General features: G+C 40.5%; 1 protein-coding gene and 1 pseudogene across 2 annotated transcripts; both read right to left on the bottom strand.

Annotated features, from left to right (window-relative positions):
- Positions 1 to 10,118: 10,118 nt before the first annotated feature.
- On the bottom strand, positions 10,119 to 10,986 carry LOC143529174 (vesicle-associated protein 1-2-like). Its single transcript, XM_077025019.1, has 5 exons — positions 10,935 to 10,986; positions 10,767 to 10,837; positions 10,598 to 10,679; positions 10,382 to 10,497; positions 10,119 to 10,302 (listed from the first exon to the last, which is right to left on the bottom strand). The coding sequence occupies exons 1-5, from the start codon at positions 10,984 to 10,986 to the stop codon at positions 10,237 to 10,239; spliced, it is 387 nt and encodes a 128-aa protein (XP_076881134.1). The 3' UTR covers positions 10,119 to 10,236.
- Positions 10,987 to 11,771: 785 nt separating this feature from the next.
- LOC143530052 (protein transport protein SEC16B homolog) lies at positions 11,772 to 19,492 on the bottom strand (annotated as a pseudogene). Its single transcript, XR_013134783.1, has 12 exons — positions 17,976 to 19,492; positions 17,129 to 17,443; positions 16,888 to 17,016; positions 16,158 to 16,280; positions 15,918 to 16,067; positions 15,153 to 15,284; positions 14,948 to 15,082; positions 14,542 to 14,847; positions 13,696 to 14,010; positions 13,473 to 13,604; positions 12,470 to 12,768; positions 11,772 to 12,301 (listed from the first exon to the last, which is right to left on the bottom strand). The product of XR_013134783.1 is annotated as a protein transport protein SEC16B homolog (transcript).
- Between the last annotated feature and the right edge of the window lie 54 nt (positions 19,493 to 19,546).

The raw sequence follows: 19,546 nt of genomic DNA on the forward strand, positions 1-19,546 counted from the left end.
AAATGGTCCAACATATCGAGGAGCAAGCTTATCTTTCTTCCCAAAGCGGACAACACCCTTCCAAGGCGACACTTTGAGGAGAACAAGATCACCAACTTGAAATTCGAGAGGCTTCCGCCTACGATCTGCGTAACTCTTCTGTCGGCTTCTGGCAGTCAGCAGATGATCACGGATCTTGGCGATTTTATCGGTTGTCTCTTGAACAAGTTCGGGTCCTGTGATTTGAGTTTCACCCACTTCGCTCCAACAAATCGGGGAGCGGCACTTACGACCGTAAAGTGCTTCAAATGGGGCCATACCAATACTGGAATGATAGCTGTTATTATAAGAGAACTCGATCAAAGGCAGGTGCGAATCCCAATTACCTCCAAAATCAAGAACACAAGATCGGAGCATATCCTCAAGAGTTTGAATAGTTCGCTCAGACTGACCGTCAGTCTGAGGATGATATGCCGTACTCATGTCCAAGCGAGTTCCTAACGCAGATTGGAGAGATTTCCAAAAGCGGGATATAAAACGGCCATCGCGATCGGATATGATGCTCAAAGGAGTACCATGGCGGCAGACAATTTCCTTGACATAAAGCTGCGCGAGTTGCTCAACACGGTAGTTTTCACGAATGGGCAGGAAGTGAGCAGACTTAGTCAAACGATCCACTATTACCCAAATGCTATCATGTTTGCTTGCTGTCAAAGGTAACTTGGTAATAAAGTCCATCGCTACACATTCCCATTTCCACGTAGGAATTTCTGGCTGTTCGAGCAAACCAGATGGGCGTTGGTGTTCAGCTTTTACTTTAGAACAAGTTAGACATTTAGCTACGAACACAGCAATATCCTTCTTCATACCGGGCCACCAATAAGTTATACGCAAATCCTTGTACATCTTATCAGCGCCGGGATGAATAGAATATCGAGATTTGTGCGCTTCACTCAGGATATCAGCGCGAAGATTCTCATCAAAGGGAATCCAGATGCGATTGAGATAGCAGAGAATTTCACTCAGATTAGGGACAAAATGTGCTTCCGCGCCACACGCTAACTCGGCGCGAAGGTTACCATTACTGATGGATGCGCGCTGCGCGTCACGAATACGCGATTCAAGTTTGCTTCGAATCGGCGCAAAGTGAAGATGCGTGCGCGGCAAGATACAGTTAAGCTGGCAGGGTTTTCGGCTGAGCGCATCGGCTACCACATTAGCCTTACCAGGATGATACCGGATCTCACAATCGTAATCGCTGATGAGTTCGTTCCATCGGCGTTGCCTCATGTTAAGTTCCTTTTGATCAAAGATATGCTGAAGGCTTTTATGGTCAGTGTAGAGGATGCACTTAGTGCCATAAAGGTAGTGTCTCCAGATCTTCAAGGCAAATACAACTGCACCAAGTTCGAGGTCGTGAGTTGTATAATTCTTTTCATGAACCTTGAGTTGCCTTGATGCGTAAGCGATAACCTTGCCTCGTTGCATAAGAACACAACCGAGACCTTGGTTGGAGGCATCGCAGTACACGACAAAATCATCATTACCCTCAGGTAACGCAAGGACAGGAGCTTCACACAACAATCGCTTGAGCGATAGAAAGGCTTCTTCTTGCTTCGAGCCCCAAATATATGGTTTACCTTTGTGCGTTAGAGCTGTTAAAGGCAAAGCGATCTTCGAGAAGTTCGAAATGAAGCGCCGGTAATAACCAGCTAAGCCCAGAAAGGAACGGATCTCAGAAGGAGTAGATGGCGTAATCCAGTTCTTGATTGCTTCAATCTTGGATGGGTCGACATGAATACCCATCTTGTTTACAACATGACCAAGAAACTGTACTTCATCCGACCAAAATTCACACTTGGAGAGCTTGGCAAAGAGCTGCTCGGCTCTAAGCTTTTGCAATACCAATCGGAGATGTTGCTCATGCTCGGCCTTGGTCTTAGAATACACCAGAACATCATCGATAAACACAATCACGAATTTATCCAAGAAAGGCCTACACACCCGATTCATTAGATCCATGAAAACGGCGGGTGCGTTGGTTAAACCGAAGGACATGACCAAGAATTCAAAATGGCCATAACGAGTTCGAAAAGCAGTCTTCGGAACATCTTCATCGCGGATGCGCAACTGGTGATAACCAGAGCGGAGATCAATCTTCGAGAAACAAGAGGCACCTTGGAGTTGATCAAAGAGGTCGTCAATACGCGGTAAAGGATACCGGTTTTTAATGGTGAGTTTGTTCAACTCGCGGTAATCGATACACATGCGAAACGATCCATCTTTCTTTTTAACGAACAACACCGGAGCACCCAGGGCGAAGAGCTAGGGCGAATGAATCCTTTAGCAGTCAACTCTTGAAGTTGGCTGGCCAATTCTTGCATCTCAGCGGGTGCAAGACGGTAAGGAGATTTAGCTACGGGGGAAGCACCAGGGACAAGATCAATACGGAACTCGACTTCACGAGCGGGAGGGATACCAGGAAGATCATCAGGAAAAACTTCAGGGAAATCACGCACAACAGGGATATCGCGAAGCTTCTTCTCTTCAGCAGGTTTAACCACATGGGCTAGAAATGCAATACACCTTTTCCTCATGAGTCTTCGGGCTTCGGCGCAAGACATAAGTTTAAGACCACGGGAGGGTTTTTCGCCGTAGATATGAAGATCACCATTTTCTCGAGGAATGCGAATCAACTTCTTGGCGCAAATAACTTCGGCGCGATTATTCGAGAGCCAGTCCATACCAATGATAACATCAAAACTTCCAAGAGGCATGGGGATGAGGTCGATCAGAAAATCGTTTTCGTTAAGGTTAAGCGTGCAAATCTTTAATCACCGAGTTAATTAAAACAGTTTCACCGTTAGCCAATTCAACTGAAAAATCTTCTTTTAAATCGTTGCGCGGTCGCGCAAGCTTCTGCTCGAAGGCGCGAGAGATAAAACTTCGATCGGCGCCAGTATCAAAAAGTATAGAAGCATAAAATCCGTTAAGCAAAAATGTACCATTAACTACGTCATTATTCGCTTGCGCTTGGTGCGCGGTTATGTTAAAAGCTCGCCCGCGTGTCACTTGGTTCGAAATCTGGTTCACCGGATTCGCTTGTGTGATTTGCACTTGTAGCCTTGGGCACGCGTTCCGGAAATGACTGGGATCACCGCAGTTAAAGCACGATCTGGGTCGTGGGTTTTGGTAGATTGATTGTGGGTTCTGCGGGTAGACTGGTGGTGTTGGCGCAATTGGATTGGCGGGAAGGACTCTACAGTTTTCAGCAGTGTGACCAGTACGGCCACATCGGTTACAAAGTCGACACGGGGTTTGGGTTGGGTGGTGAAATCTACAGGTTGGGCAAAAGGGATGGTTTCCTGTGTAAGGTTTCTTAGTTGGCGGGGCAGGGAGTGCGGGATTGGTTAAGGCATAGTTGTGGACTACAGGAGGTGTTGGGTAAGCTGACAGAGGGTTAGGCGCGTAAACTGGGGGTTGGTAGATGGGTTGGTGGACAATGGGCGGGTTGGTAAGCGCGTAAGCTTGTCTGCGCCTACGTTTCTGGTTATGGTTTGAGGGTTCTGGTTTGGTTTCTGCGGGTTCATGGACAGTTTTGGTGGGTTTGGTCTTCTCAGTTCCCCGCAGGAACAGGGTTCCTGCTCTGACATGGTTGTCGCTGAGCACAGCGGCCAACTCGATGGCGTCAGAGAGGGTAACTGGGTTTCTGGCCCATACAGAATCTTGAATTTCCATGGGGAGACCCCCAAGGAATTTCTCTATGGCTCGGCGGGAAGGGGTAACAAGGTGAGGGACAAGCAGGCTTAGTTCATGGAAGCGCGTCGCGTACTCGCGCGCTTCACCGCTGTATTGCTTCAAGTTCCAGAATTCTTCCTCCAGGCGCTTAACTTCGTTGGGAGGGCAGAATTCTCGCGTCAGAATTTCCTTAAATTCCTCCCAGAGCATGCTGGAAGCAGCTTCTGCGCCACGCGCATGAGCTACTCCATTCCACCATGTAAGCGCTCTAGATTCCAGGACACTGGAAGCGTATAGGGTTCGTCTGTCTGAGGGGCATTGGGTGTGGAGGAAAGTGTTTTCTATTTTCTCAAGCCACTGGAGCATCACGGTGGCTCCTTCAAGACCTGTGAACTTTGGAGGGTTACCCGCGTTAAAGGACTTAATGTTGTAACCAGAGGTGTTGGTATTGTTTTGGCTCAAAGCTTGGGCTATTGCGGCGGCCATTTCCTGGGAACGTTGCTGTCTACGCATGCGCGAGGCTTCTCTTCTCTGAAATCGGCGAGATAGCGGAGGCATTCTATAAAAGTTTTAATTTTAGTTAATATCTTGGTTTTATCGCAAAGCATAACTTTATAAAGCTTGGTTTCGCAGAGTTAGATACTATCAAAAGTTAAAGTAGATTAAATGACCCTAAATGCAGACTTAATAAAGGTAACAAATTCGAATCAAGAATCGACAATTCATGTATCACCATGACTTTCCGAATTCCAAATTTAAAATATACGAGCAAACGAGTATTGGAGATTGACGATTCATGTATCACCATGACTTTTCAATCTTCAATATAAAATATACAAGAAAATGAGTATTAGAGGTTGACAATTCATGTATCACCATGACTTTTCAAGTCTCCAACCTCAGAACATAATCGTAAATGGAAATTGAAAATCAACTATTCATGTATCACCATGACTTTTCGGATTTTCAAACCCAACAAACGAATATGTAAGAAAAATCAATAAAAATCGAAATTCAACAAAAATCGAAATATCGCGAAATAAAACATAAAATCATATACTGCGCAAGCGCGAGCATATTCATAAATAACGAGTAATTAACAATAAGCGCGCAAACATGAGATTTCTCTCATGCGCGAGAAGGGACTCTTAGGTATTCTAGGCCGTTACGTCTAACCACCTATCCTAAAGTCAACGAGCTCTGATACCAATCTGTAACACCCCGACCAAAAGCGGATTATACATCGGGGCGCCACATATTGTTTCATTACTCGTGACACTATTGGGTGTCAATATTTAATAAATACATTCATTCGCGCACGCGCAAAGTAGACATAAGATAACATAAATCATCATAAATCAATATATTATAAATCATAATATTCGAACAGTAAAAAAAAACTTGTCTTGATACATTTTAATCTAGGTCCAAAATAAAGAAAACTTCCTATGTGTCCACAAGCTCCAAAACAGCTACTGCAAACCTGAACATGTGTTAAAATAAACGTCAAACACTTGCGTGTTGGTGAGAAATCAAGTTTAATACAATACATAGATAACCATAAATCTGCGCGCAACATGTGTATGTCTGGTTTTCAACAAGGGTGTAATCTGATCGGGACCAACTCTAAGATTCATAAGACTGCCAGTGCTCACAATTGAGCTCACAAACAAGACAAACTGTGCATGTGTAAACAAAAGAGAAAATCATAAACGATAGTTCTCCCGTGTTCATCTAATGGTACCATGAGAACTGCGGAATAGACCGACAAGACGGTTAATGATCCACACATACAAATAAACAGCCAAGTCTACGTCCTCAACACATGGGATACTGCGCGACTAAAGTTCATAAACAGTTTAAGACTCTAAGTTTGTATGAACACATGAACATCCCAAAACATTAAAAGCAAAAAAGGATTAGGTACGAGATTACTCACTTGATAAACGATGCGGTGTAAGATAAAGCAAGAACCAACTTTAAACAAGCACAAGTTAACCTATAATTAAGATTATTGTTTTAATGATTTGTTTTAAGTTTTGATTATAAGTTAGCATAATTAATAAGTAAATTATTATATAATATATATATATATATATTACCGGAAAAGCAGGGCAGAACAGGGAGGAAGACGGAGGCAGAGAGGAAGGCGGCAGAGAGAGCAAGGAGCAAGAGAACAGGAGAGATTAAGTGTTTTGTGTGTGTAGTGTTAAAATATTATTATTATTTATAGGAAAACCCTAGGAGACATAATCCCTAGAAAAGGGGAAAAGATCTTTAACAGGATCAAGCAAAAGATATCAAAAAGCATAAGAATCCAAAAGCAAAAGATATGGAAAGATATGGCAGCTGCAGAGGCAAGATAAAGCTGACAGGGAACAGTAAAAAAAAAGCATGGGCGGTTCAGATAAAGGTACTGGTCAAAGCATGGAAAAAGCAGATCTCCAAAGATAATGTCAGTCACTTTTTCTGCCAACCAATGGGGTTGGTGCGCATGCTGCGCCGAAAGTAACTTTTCAGACATAAAGCAGATTAGGTCAACAGCACAAAAGATAAGACAACACAAAAGCAAACGGCTAGATTAAACAGAAGAAAACTCAAAGGGGTTTAGCGCGAGAAGACTTGAGTGCGAAGGCAGACACAGAAGGTCAAGAGAGCGCGAGCGCGAAGGCAGACAGAACTAACCTTAACGCGTCGCGGAAAGAACTACATTTCTAAGCGCGCCGCGGGAAGAATCACATTTCTTAGCGCGCCGCGGGAGGAACTAAAATTCCTAGCGCGCCGCGGGAAGAACTATAATTCTTCGCGCGTCGAGGGATGAACTACGATCCTTAGCGCGCTGCGAGAAGGAACTACAAATCCTTAGCACGTCGCGGGAAGAACTTCGCGCGCTGCGAGAAGAATTACAATTCTTAGCGCGCTGCGAGAAGAGTTCGTCTCGCGTATCGCTGAAACAGGTGGTCTTCACGCAGGATTCCTTGTAAGGGGTCTGGCGCGTGGAGCTGCGCAGACAACCTTAGGCGGGAAGGAACAAAGGACAAGCAAAGAGTTAGAAGAAAAAGAGGGAAACAAGGCGGAAAGAGAGAAGAGGGACGGGACGGCGGAAAGAAAGAGAGAGAAAGAGGCGGGAAGGAAAATATATATTATTAAAAGTAAAATATAAGTATAAATAAATACTAAATCATAAAAGAAAGAGATCGGGTCAGAGAAACGGGTACCTGGGTCGGGTCGGATCGGGGCAGGTGTTACACTTAGCATCAAGGAACGATCTCCTTGTGAGTGGTTGTGGCTTCCTGAAGTTCATGTTTTCTGTGGTGAGGATTTCAGCAGGGGTCTTCGACAGTGGGGTCCAGTTATGTTGACCCGCGCTGAAGAATTTGCCTTGTTTTTGTTGCCAATCAAAGATCTGGCATCAAATTGTTTTGATGATTCTGCAGAGGTTTGGCGCCTTGACCAAATCGTCTCTTTTGCCTGTTTGTTCAGCCGCGAAGTCTGGAATTCAACCTTTAGGTTCTGCTTCTGACTATTGGTTGCCAAAGTCTTTTGAGTCCTTGCGAACAGCTTCGCCGCGGACATGATTTCATCCCAAGACGTGGGCATTCCATCCCTTCCAGTTAGGGTCCAAATCAACTCATCACTTTTTACATTTTTGCGGAAAGCTCCTCGCAACATATCCTCGCTGACCCCACCGATATTGAGACTTTCGTTATTGAATAAAGTGATGAAGTCCTCGATGGATTCATTACTTCGTCTCACCACATCGTGAATCTCGGAAGGATCACTAGTATGTTTTTTCCAGCTGACTGAAGTGCTGGGAAAATTTGGCTACAAAGTTATCCCAACTCTTGATTTGTCCGTCTGGAAGCTTCTCAAACCACTCCCGTGCTGCACCCATGAATTCTATGCGAACATGTGGCACCAATAGGGAAGACTCCAACCGCTAACTCCTCCTACAGCCACAAAGTTTAGTAAGTGATCACTGGGATCAGTCATCCCATCGTATTTCCCTACGGATGTTGGGATTTTCGCATTGACCGGGAATGGGGCAGTTGCGATACGTGCAATAAACTTTGATTTTTCAACGAAGGCTGCATGACGATATGACTTGGTAAATTCCTCCATCGCATCATTGTGATAACCCGCCTGGCGAACGACCGCATGCGGACGACTAGTTCCTTCATGCAAATGAAGTCTGCTATCACTGTTGTAGTAACTGATATCACCAGGACGATATGACTAATCATAACTGTCATACTCATCTAAGTAAGATGGCATACGCATGACCATGCGAGGACGGTCATGCCTTCTCCAAACTTCCCTGGGGTCTCTTTCCGTTTGAACACTATGACGGATCTGACTCCTCCTCACTGTTGCAGGAGGAGAAGGAGACCTCCTGGGAGATTCATCATAATTCAGAGTACGAGCATGGAGTCGCTCTTCACGTACCCTACGCTCGTACTCAGCTACAACATTCTCTTGCTGAATACAGAACCACTCATCGGGAGACAAGGGTCCCCTAACTTTGGAGCTAAGATGATGAGTTCTCGCCGCATCAGAGTATGCGTCCGACGAGTTTCTCTCGTGATTCGCCCCAGATTGCCAGGATTGGAACCTCCCGGCGTCATGACATGCCCTAGGTCCGTCGGAGTAGGACCTCCCGGTGCCGTGACATGTCCTAGGTCACCTGGAGTAGAACTTCCAGGTGCCATGATACGTGCGAAGACACTTGAAGCAAAACCTCTAGGTGCTTTAGTATCAGTAATACGTGAAACAGGTGCAGGAGTTCTCGTCGGCCCTTCAGGAAGCTTACTCATATCGTACTAACCAAAAACCAACAGAAAACTCTTGCAGTTCTAACACCAAAACGGATGGCGCCAATGAAGAAACACCGATCCGATTACCCTTAACGGGTCCTGGATCTAATGAGTCCACAGGGTAGGATACAAACAACAACTGACTATGATATGAGCACAACCTCCAGAAGTCCAGTGACAGAAACCTGCAAAACAAGCACCGTGAGCTCGTTATGGGAAGGACAAGAGGGGGGTTCTTCCTGTAACCACCCTCCGGCGTGAGAATAAGTACAGTTCTGATGGAGATAAAGTACTTAAGTATTTTGAGTAGATAGTAAAGAGTAAATGAATACCTCATGAAGATTGAGAGAGTATTTATAGCCGAAGAATGTGGGAATATGATTGGGCCAGTTGTCCCGTTCTAGAAGATCTCTTGTAACCGTCGGGACGCGTGCCTCCATGTGATAGGTTGAGCTATACGTCCCATGTGCATGGGTATAACAACCTGGACACGTGTCGCTCTATGATAGAAGATGTGCACGGTTATAACAACCTGGCCAGCTGTCCTTTATTCATTGGTTGATGGGTCGCGTTCTTCAAGTAACGATCTTGGTAATTCTTCTAGAAGGTAGTTGGGTAATTACAGCTGTCCTGTGGCATTGCCTTCCGAACATCCTAGCGGGTGAATATATTACCCTGCGGATGATTTCTGAGGGTGTCTGGATGCTTCCGCGCATGGTCCCAAGGACGTATCATCTTTCTTCCTTTAGTGGGTTATGCGGGTGATCCATATGTCTCGCAGGTGGCAAATGAGGGGGCTTCCCTCTGACCCGCGGGTGGTACTTAAGGGTATTTGGGTCTTTAAGTCAAGCATAAAAATTATTTAGGAGCCGACATCAAGCTTAAAAAATGTAGCTCCAAACAAGCTATGGTCAAGCACAGCTTGGCTCGACTTATTTACTTCCCTAGCTATGGGCTACATGATTACACTAACATCCAAACAACTATCACTTAGATTTTAAAGGCCGTAAGGCCGCATGACAGGTACAAGTTTTGTTTTACCTTAATTATCAGAGCATTGGTAAGCCCTTAAAAGTTTTCCGGTAATAGACGTGTGCCCAAATGTATCGCAAATACCACGCCAACTGTTGTATGCTAGCCATAGTTGTCGCCTTTCATACACCGAACGTATGCCCAAATGGTGGCCGTATGCTTTACATTGCGCCTTAAATATGAACAAATATTTTTGTGAAACGATTCTAGTCAAAGGATCTTTGTAAAAGGATTTTTGTATCACACTTTTATGAAGACATACTATTTTCTAAACATTTTTCGAGTAAACGAATTGATGAATAACGTATTCAGGTGCTTGAGATCGAAGACAACTACAAATTTTCGGGTTGCTCTTCTTTTTAGTTATGAGTTATGTAAATAATGTAAATGTGAACTACCAATTCCTGAACTAGACTTGCATGTATCTAAATCATCAACAAATCATACTAATTAATATTTTTGCATCATATGTTTAGGCTAGAAAATAATACAGAAATTGTGCCTCTCATCTATCTGTTTTACCCAACTTTTCAATCAAGTAAAGGTTTCATCATTTCTTCATCTCCTTGGTTGTTTTGACCAACTTTGCCCCAAAAGTGCATGAAGTGTCGCCTTAGTGCCTCAACGCCACTAGACGAAAACACTTCTTGCGCTCGTTGTGCAATGGTTGAAGCTAACGGGGTCGAAGGAACACTCTCAATTTGCACTCTTCCACAACATTCAGTGTCTCTTTAGTAAACTGTAACACAAATATCAACCGTCGACAGTCAAACAAATGAAAACATACAGCAATAAAATGGAAAAAAAAACGGTGTTACCAATTCAGAGGTGATGTCCTTTGGAGTTGCTCCCGGGCTTGCAATCACACTCTTAATGAGAAACTTGTCCTTGCATTGCATGTCATGAGGCGCCTCCTTCTGAGCTTGCATTGTTACTGTTATCGTACACCAAATTTTAACAAAACATAATAATTCTATAAGCAATGCTTATTTCATAATGATCAAAAGTAAAAGCTAAATTAGGGAAAATGATACCAATAATTTCATATGTAAATTGAGGTGAAACAACTCCGGTGGGCAGGCGAACACTATAATTCTTCAGATTTGTTGCAAAAACCTGAATAATAATTTGCATTAAAATTTCAATATCTAATCACACCTAAGATCCAAAAACCAAAATGCATAGAATTAAATTAATTTTGACCTTGAAAGCCACATGCTGATCGGTGTTATTGGTTAAGTGAAGCGATGAAGTGATCTGTTTGTTTAATTCAACTGATCGATTCATCCAACAGAAACAATCATCAGTTAGCTAGAAATGATTCAAATAATAAATAATACTAAAATATGAACAAGCCAGGTTTGAACTTACAGGTGAATTTGAGGTCTGATGGATCGACGGTGATGAGTTCGCATGTACTCATTATTCTGATTCCAAGATAGCAAAGAAAAGAATTTGCGACTGTTGATTTTAATGAGAAAGGTGTTTATACTACGAGTTAAGTGTAGGTTATACGTCAACATCATTTTGCAGGAGGATCACATGTACCATGCACGTTTGTTTCCAATTAATGGTGGTATTTTTGTAGTTTAAGCACCGGTACCGTGCACGTATGTTTGATTCTTAAAATATTTATTAAAGTCGTCTTTTCACATGCAAATCTAGTAAGTAGTTCGGATCATTTTTTACTTTTGTTAAAAGAAAGTGGTTCGCTTCGTTTATTTGGTTTGGAAAATTTTAATTTAAAAGTAATTTTTTACCACATAATCAGTCCACGTCACTATTTTTGCCATATTATCCTACACGCCATTAACCCCATTGGCAACCAATATGTCAGAACTTGGAAGTTGGAACTGTTATGATATATTTTTAAAGTTTGGCTTACCGCAGACCGATAAAACAGAGTTTGGATTATTAGAATCCAATATAGTTATCCATATCATATATCTGATACGTCTGCATGAGAACATGATTTAGAATGATTGAATTAAAAAACAGGGATAAAATAAAATAATGGATATGCATGTTGCATAACAAAAAATATATACATATCAACCAACTTATTATGAACAGCTTCAAGCGTGGTACATGCTTTCTCATCAATATACAAAACAGTAAACTATACATGTTCATTATTCCACCAAAATAACCACATAATAAACCAAAACCTATCTATGTACACAAGTACTCAATACTATATAGCCCAAAACACCACATGGTTTCAAAGTTCAACCTCATGAAGATCATCATTAAACCCCTCACCATTACCATTACTCGGTTTTCCTAAACGACCTTCACCCGAGACAAACGACCTTGAAGCCATACCTAAAACCTCACCATTTGGTCTCATTTCACCCGAAAACCGCTCATCAATACCCCCACCCCATGAAACAGTTCTACGCGAGTGAGGTGAACCGGATGTGTTCGGGATAGTGGGAATGGCGCTCCCTCTTGAAATATCATCCATGCTTGCAAATCTATGCATGGAAGACTGATATGAAGGCGGTTGAAACCGGGTGCGTGTTGAAGACAGTGACTGATTTTCATCAACGGTTGTAGTTTGTTGCTGTGAGTTTTCTTGAGACTGGTCAACTTGTTGGTCAACGGATGGTGCTGCCTTCGGAACGAAAAATTTTGGATTTGGATTTGTGACGGGTTTGACCGGGGCTGGGGCTGTGGAAATTGACTGGAACGACTTGGCTGTGTTCCCGCCACCTTGGTTAAAAGTGTCGACGTACCTGAGAAAAGTATTAAAAAGTACAAATTGCCACGTCAGCAATTTGTTTTCAAGCTCTAGCAGATGGTACCAAATTACTTTTCATAGAGAATCTTCTTTCATCTAGAGGGGATACTGTTTCTTTAGGATTGGACCATCTATAGCAAGTTTTAATAACAGCAGCAGTTACCTTGCTCGAACGGCAGTTCTTCCACGGGCTGAGAATTGGCTCGAGGTGGAGGGAATTGGTGGGATTCCTGAACTTTTGGAGCTTGAAAACTCTGAGATTCCATTTGTGAGAGATCCTTCATTTTTTGTAGTACTTACTGGAGCATTTTTTGAGGAATATTCCGGTGATCCGTTTTGAAAAGTTGACAATGTTGGCGGTGGAGCAAGAACCGCCTCCTCTGCTGATGGATCGACACCTCTCTCCACCCATCTTTTGAGTTTCTCATCATAATAAAACTTGTTTTCCTCTCCCAGTTTCGCCTGAAAGGATTAAAAAAATGTCAACCTAAGGGTCAAAGTGGCATTATCAAGAAGTCAAACAAAAAGTTAAAGGGACTAAAGTGCTAAAAAGTTTAAAAGTTGGTAGGTTTTTTCCAAAATTAAACTTATTATTATCCGTAAGGATGTTTAAAATGCTCGTGGCTCGTCTAAAGCTTGCTCAAAATCGGCTCGTTTGCAACGAGCCGAGCCCAGCAAAGTTGGTTCATGGCTTGTTCGTTAGCTGGCTTGGTGTGTGTAACTTAAAGCTGAATGGCACTTTCTAATGAAAAAAATAAACAAAATATTGAAAATTCCCTTAATATTTTAAATTCTAGTTTAGCTCGTTTGGAGGAGAAGCCTGAATTTTAACATATACAAATTATAACCCAAATTATAATATATATAACTTATGAAGTTTTTAGTTTATAAATTCTTCATTGTATGCATGTTGCATATTACTTTTAGTTTTTATATATATCAACATTTGTAAAAGATACAAATTTTAAAAACAATAAAAAAAATGTACAAGCTGGCTCATACTTTAAACGAGCCGAGCCCGATCCCAACGTTTCAGCTCGTTAAAATAAACTCGCAGGACCGGCTGCATTCGTTTAGAGTACTAATTATCCAAAGTATTTAGAGGGCAAGCAATCAGTTCTACATAACTTTGATACCAACTGCTAGAAAAACTGATTATCTGATACCTGTTTGTCGGGCCACGGTTTTCGAACTAAATCCACAGTCTTTTGGATCAGACGGGACCCAAATCGACCAAACCGCGAAGTACCAGAATCTTTATCTTGTGAATCCGCAGCGTTTTCCTTTGATGAATCAACCTGATCCTACATCAATATTCCCCACACCAGATAATAACTTTTGTATGATGATGATAATAATAATAATAATCACACGAAATTATATCACCACCTGCCTAGGAGACCGACTGAAATCGGGCTCGGAAACACTTCGGTTATGCATGATTCTTCTGTTGTTTCCGTCTGCAGATTGCTGAGTGATGGGCTCCATGGATGTAGAGGGTGCTAATGATGACATGGCCATTGTTGACTGGCTGGACGGTACCCGGGGCCCAGTTGGTTGGTGGTAATGGTCAGTTTGCGAAACAGAACTAGATGGAGGGACAGGTGGCGGTAATCCACGGTTCACACGATTTGTAGGGCTGTCGAAAAGGTTAAGGAATTTTCCAACCAATTTATCAGGAGCTAAGTTCGTAGAAAATCCACCCTGAATAAAATAAAATAAAAATAATAATGACAGATATAAATTTAGGCTAGTAAATGAACCGAATGTTCAGTGAACCGTTTGGCAGGAAGTTTATTTATGTTTATTTATCTAACAAGTAAACGAACATGAACACATGTCTCGTTCATTCATTTGTGATGTTTGTTCGTTTATGTTCGTTTATGTTCGTTTATGATTTAATGTTCTTTAGTTTGTGTTTGTTTATTACAACTTAGACTAGTATAAATATCTTTTTAGGCCGAACACAAACTTTTAACTGGTTTCAACTCAGTTATATTTATTCACCTATGTTCAGTTATGTTCGTTTGTTTACGTTCGTAAATCGTTCGTTTAATTGTTCATGTTTGGTTGTTTGTTCAGTTAAAGTTAAAAGAACAAACACGAACATGCTCCATTCGTGTTCGTTTGGTTCGTTTACAAGCCTAGAAATAATAATAAATTAATCAAGAAATATGATGATGATGAATATGATGATGATAATAATAACTATAATTAATTAATACATCAGTTTACCTGTTGGTGAGTTTTAATTCTGTCTTCTAAGGATGAAACCATATGCCTCCATGTTTCCACTTCTGGGGCTCGACCAGTTTTTAGAGATTTTAAAATAACTTGACAATACATGAATTTAATAAAATATGAAGTTAATGAGGAAAAGAATAAAGAAACAATACTATTTTTATAAGCTTACTTTAATGAGTCAGAAATTCTTCCTACTTCAGCCAACATATATGCATATATAAGCTTATAGGGTTGAAACAGTAGCAAGGTGAATTGTGAGTTCCCGAGCAGCTTTGTGTATTCATACACCTCTGTCCTCTGTTAATATAACCATATCAAACTATTTTATAATTATTATTTTTTTGAAAAAAAAGGTCAAAAAGCACATGTGGGTTGATCCGACCCGATCCGTTTGGACCTGAATGGCTTCTGGAGAGGCATATGTTCTTGAATATTTCCAGTGATCTGCACCTATGAGACAGAGTCTAGCAATGTCTGAATAAGGCTCAAAGTTTGCTTCAGCGACTAAGTAGCATATGTGTGCAGCAATAATCTGTATCATTTGTTAAAAGTAGTTAATTCATGATAATATGCTTATGTGGATTATAACATGTAGAACTTACATTACTTGTTTCTTTCCATAAACAGTCACCAAGATGAATAAGCACAAGTTCATCATCTTTGGTCCTGTTAGCAGCAATCATAGCCAAATTTTCTTCCCAGTCATCAAGCATAGCATTAGCACCAAGTTGAGCCTACAGCCAAAAAACATGACGGGTCGGTTCAAACAGGTAACGTTGACCCATTATATGTTTTGTTTGTTTTTTTTTCTTTTTGAAGTTCATAAATAACTAATAGAGTTAGTTACACAAATTATCCTTGTGGTTTGACCTCAAGTAACACCTTTGGATACTAACTTTTAAAAGTTGCAAGTTTGGGTTGCATGGTTTTTAATTTAGTAACAAGTTTGGGGTTTAAGACCAACTTACAAAATAGTCAAACCACGTGGACCATTTGTCCAACTTTCATTATATTAAATATATGGACAACAAAATGTCAAAAACTAATATCAAGAAAAAAGATCTAATCTTTTAACCCGAATTGACCCGTTTTATCCCTTTTTTCTAACTTATTCACTTTACTCATTTGACACATCAGCAATAATAAAATAACCCATTTTCTCAAAAACAGAAAAGTTGAGATTGCCTCGTTTAGATGCACCAGCAGAAAACTTGAATGCAGGGCCCCATAAAGTGTCAGATCTTCCCAAAACACCCGCAACCATAGTTCTCTCTCGTAAGTGTAGTAGTTTACAAATAATCGGTCATATTTGCATTTTTAATAAACTAAAATAATAAGACAAGATTAAAAGCAATAAAAAAGTATACCTGTGCAGGCTGCTGATACATATCACCTGGTGTTGGGTCAACTGAAAACACATCTGCGGGTTGACCCGCAATAAGCAGGCATAAGGTCCTCAAAGGTGAGCCCGCTACTAGCTGGAAAAGAGCCATCTTCCTAATAGTGTCTACATAAAACTGCAAAAAAAAAACCCTGACCCCGTAAGCAAACAAAGTTTAACTAAAAATCATGTTAACAAAAGGTCAACTAAAACTGAAAGAGTCAACCTGATCACCAAGTTGTGCTGCAAGAATAAGAGCATGCCCCCATAATTGCCCCTCTTGTGCACGATAAAGGGCTTCCATTTTTCTACCAGAAACCAGAAGAGTTTGAACTTCAGCAGCAATTGCCTAAGTCAAAACAGGTCAAGGTCAGAATGGTAACTTTTCAGTACAAAGCAGAGGTCAAAACCGGTTGTGTTAACCCACAAACAACTTTTTGTCATTTTTAGAAAATAATTTCAAGTAGTTAAAGCTGTAAATGTGTTTACAAAAAACTAGATTATTGCATTAATAATCACAATTTTAAGTAAAGCTTTAAATAATTAGGAGGCCTTCGACCCGTTTGACCTGTTTCCTCTTTAACTCAGAAAATTATTTGATCTGTTTTGAGATAAAAACACAGTTTTAAAGGATGATATCCTAATAAGTAGGCTTGTAAACGAACCGAATATACACAAATGAAGCATCTTCATGTTTGTTCATTTAACTTTAACCGAACAAACGATTGAGCACAAATATGGTTTTCTTGTCGATGTTCGTTCGTTAAGAAAATAAATATGTTCGTTTATGTTTGTTAACAGTGAAAGAAATGGTTCACGAATGTAAACGGACGAACATAACTGAACATAGACGAATGAACATAACTGAGCTAAAACTACTTAAAAGTAACGTGAAGAGCAATGTTTTGAGCCTTCTAATATAACAACAGATTATTTTTATAAAAAGTCGAAAATACTCTGGTCTGTCCTTCTGAAGGTAACCGTTGCAAGCAGTTAGAGAAAGCACCATAATCAACATATTCTGACGCGTTTTTCTTTGCAGATGCAAACAGTCTTGCAACAGCAACATCTGGACCATCATTTTCCTGATCAAGTACCAAAGTACTAGTATGAACATTTACACTGTTATCACTTACAAATCTAAAAAAATAATCTAAACAATATAACAAGAAATTATTATAATTAGTTCAAATTTACCTTTGATGCAGTATCGGTTCCAAAAGGAGACCGCAACTTCCCATAGTGTTGTAACGCTATTTTTAGCAAAGAAAGTAGCAACCTTAAAACTTGGTCCTTTTTGTAATTTGTGTCGGTAGGGTTTGTGATTCTCTCATCAATCCATCTAATCAACTCTTTACCACCAACATTTCCACCCGCTAGCGGGCCTGGAAACGACTGGCGGCCAAGAGTATAAAAGTAACCGAGTACACTTGTCTCGTTGCTTGACATGTCACCTACTCTAGTTACAATTTCCACCAGGTTAAGAATGGATATGGTTCCACCATTACAGTCCTTTAATAAGACAAATAAACCATTGTAAGTAACATGGTAAACATCCATTCATGTTTCATGAACATTCGTTTACTTCGTTCATTTAGGCTTCTTTATGTTCGCTCGTTTACGTTTTTGTTTTAAGTTCGATCGTTTACATTCATTTATATACTCATTTTAATTCCATACGCCTATTACAGTTTAGTCTTGTTTTATAAAAAATAAAATATCACCTATTACAAATTAAAATATCACTCTTTTGTCTAGTTTTATGAACTTCTTAGGCCCCAACAGATTGATGTCCGTGTTTACTTTTCATTGGTCTGTGTGCTTTTGTTTATGTTTATCAACCATGTGTTTTTACTATTAAAGAACGAACATAATCAAACACGAACACGTTCATTTTCTTAAGAGCGCAGATGAACAAGAAACCTCATTAGTTTAAATGTCGGTGTCTGATCGTTTGTTCAGTTAAATTAAATCAAATAAACGAACACGAACATAACCCCTTCGTGTTCATTCGGTTCGTTTACAACCCTACTTGCAGGCTCACCTGGCCTCCATATGATGAATTTACTATAGAACTTGTATCCTTCATCACAATTAGCTTCCCACCAAAACCGAAAGTAACCAATGCGTGAGGCGGTTGACCAGCAGACGACCTTACAGCGGGTGACCCGTAAGAATTTTGATGTTCATTTTGTTGACCACTTTGATTAGAATAGTTGACTTGGTTCTGACTCTCATACACCTTTGTAGCATTGACCGTCTGACTTTGCTCCATCATCGTTTGACTATAATTCACACTAGGATCAAAAGATTGGACTCCAGAAACAGCATAATCATAAGACTGCTGCTGATTAATATTGTTATGTTCGTGAAAATTAGCCCCATAAGATTGCTGTTGATTAACATTGTTAACATTACCAAAAGATGATGCGTTCCAATTATAATCCAACTGTTGATTCCCATAATAACTACTACTCACAAAAGAACTATTTTGATCAATTATCTGAGAACTATTATACGCATCTAAAGACCGCCATTCTTGTGCATTCATGTCATAATACCAACTCGGATACTGTGGATCAAAATAAAAATGTGAAGGATACCCATTATTCCCTTGTGATGATTGACTCCAATTTGATAACCCGTCGTTCGCGTGACTAGTTTGTGAAGTTGGACACCAACTCATTGCACTTTCATTAGCACCTTTTTCCGCTACCAAATACTGAGCACTTTGCTGCACAACAGTCATTGAATTATCCACCATTTGGGCATTTGATGCCGCATTATAACTTTCAGCAACTTGATACCACTGTCCAGTATTCGCATTGTACTTCCATCCCGGATAAAGATTCTCCCAATACTGAGTCCTGGTAACATCTTGACCATTCGTACTTTGACCATCTTGATATTGATGTGAATAATCTACAGCATTCCCAACATGTGATGAATCGCCTATTGAATTAGCTTCATTGTTAACATAACCATCCCTTTTAACAGCCGGATCAATCACACTATTATCGTATTCATTGAAAAAGTCCGAGTATGAACCAAAAGCGTTACTATTATTATTACCATTAGGTTCGGCTGCAAAATCACTACACTGAACCTCCTTAACACCTGAATTTCCCGCGGTCTGGGTTCCATGATACTGAACCATGTTATTACTATTATTAGGCTCTTGATTGGCATTACCAAATGCATTCGAATTAGACGACACTAAGGACTGAGGGCGGTCCACTTGACCGTCTTTATTATTATTAATATCATCTTGTTTGAGTGAATGTCTGTCATTGTTAATGGTTGAATTAGGTTTAACCTCATGAGAATGATTATGGTTCAATGTATCGACATCATCTACCAATTTATCGAAGAAATCTTCATCAGTATCCTCCATTGGATCAATGGAGGATTTGGCTCAACACGTAATTAGCTTGTCCGATCTCAAAATCAATGCATCCATAAACAAAATTGATATGAAATGACGAATGATGTATCTAGGGTTTTACCAAGGGATGAATCGTGTTGATGGAGAATTAACCTTTGAACACTCTCAATCAATCAATCAATGGATCCGTTAATCTCAAGGCAAATTTGGAAATGAAGATTCAAACTCCA

The sequence above is a fragment of the Bidens hawaiensis genome, unplaced genomic scaffold, assembly GCF_021521415.1.
Source record: "Bidens hawaiensis isolate Kalapana, Puna unplaced genomic scaffold, B.hawaiensis_p1.1 tig00000636_1, whole genome shotgun sequence".
Lineage (NCBI taxonomy): Eukaryota > Viridiplantae > Streptophyta > Magnoliopsida > Asterales > Asteraceae > Bidens > Bidens hawaiensis.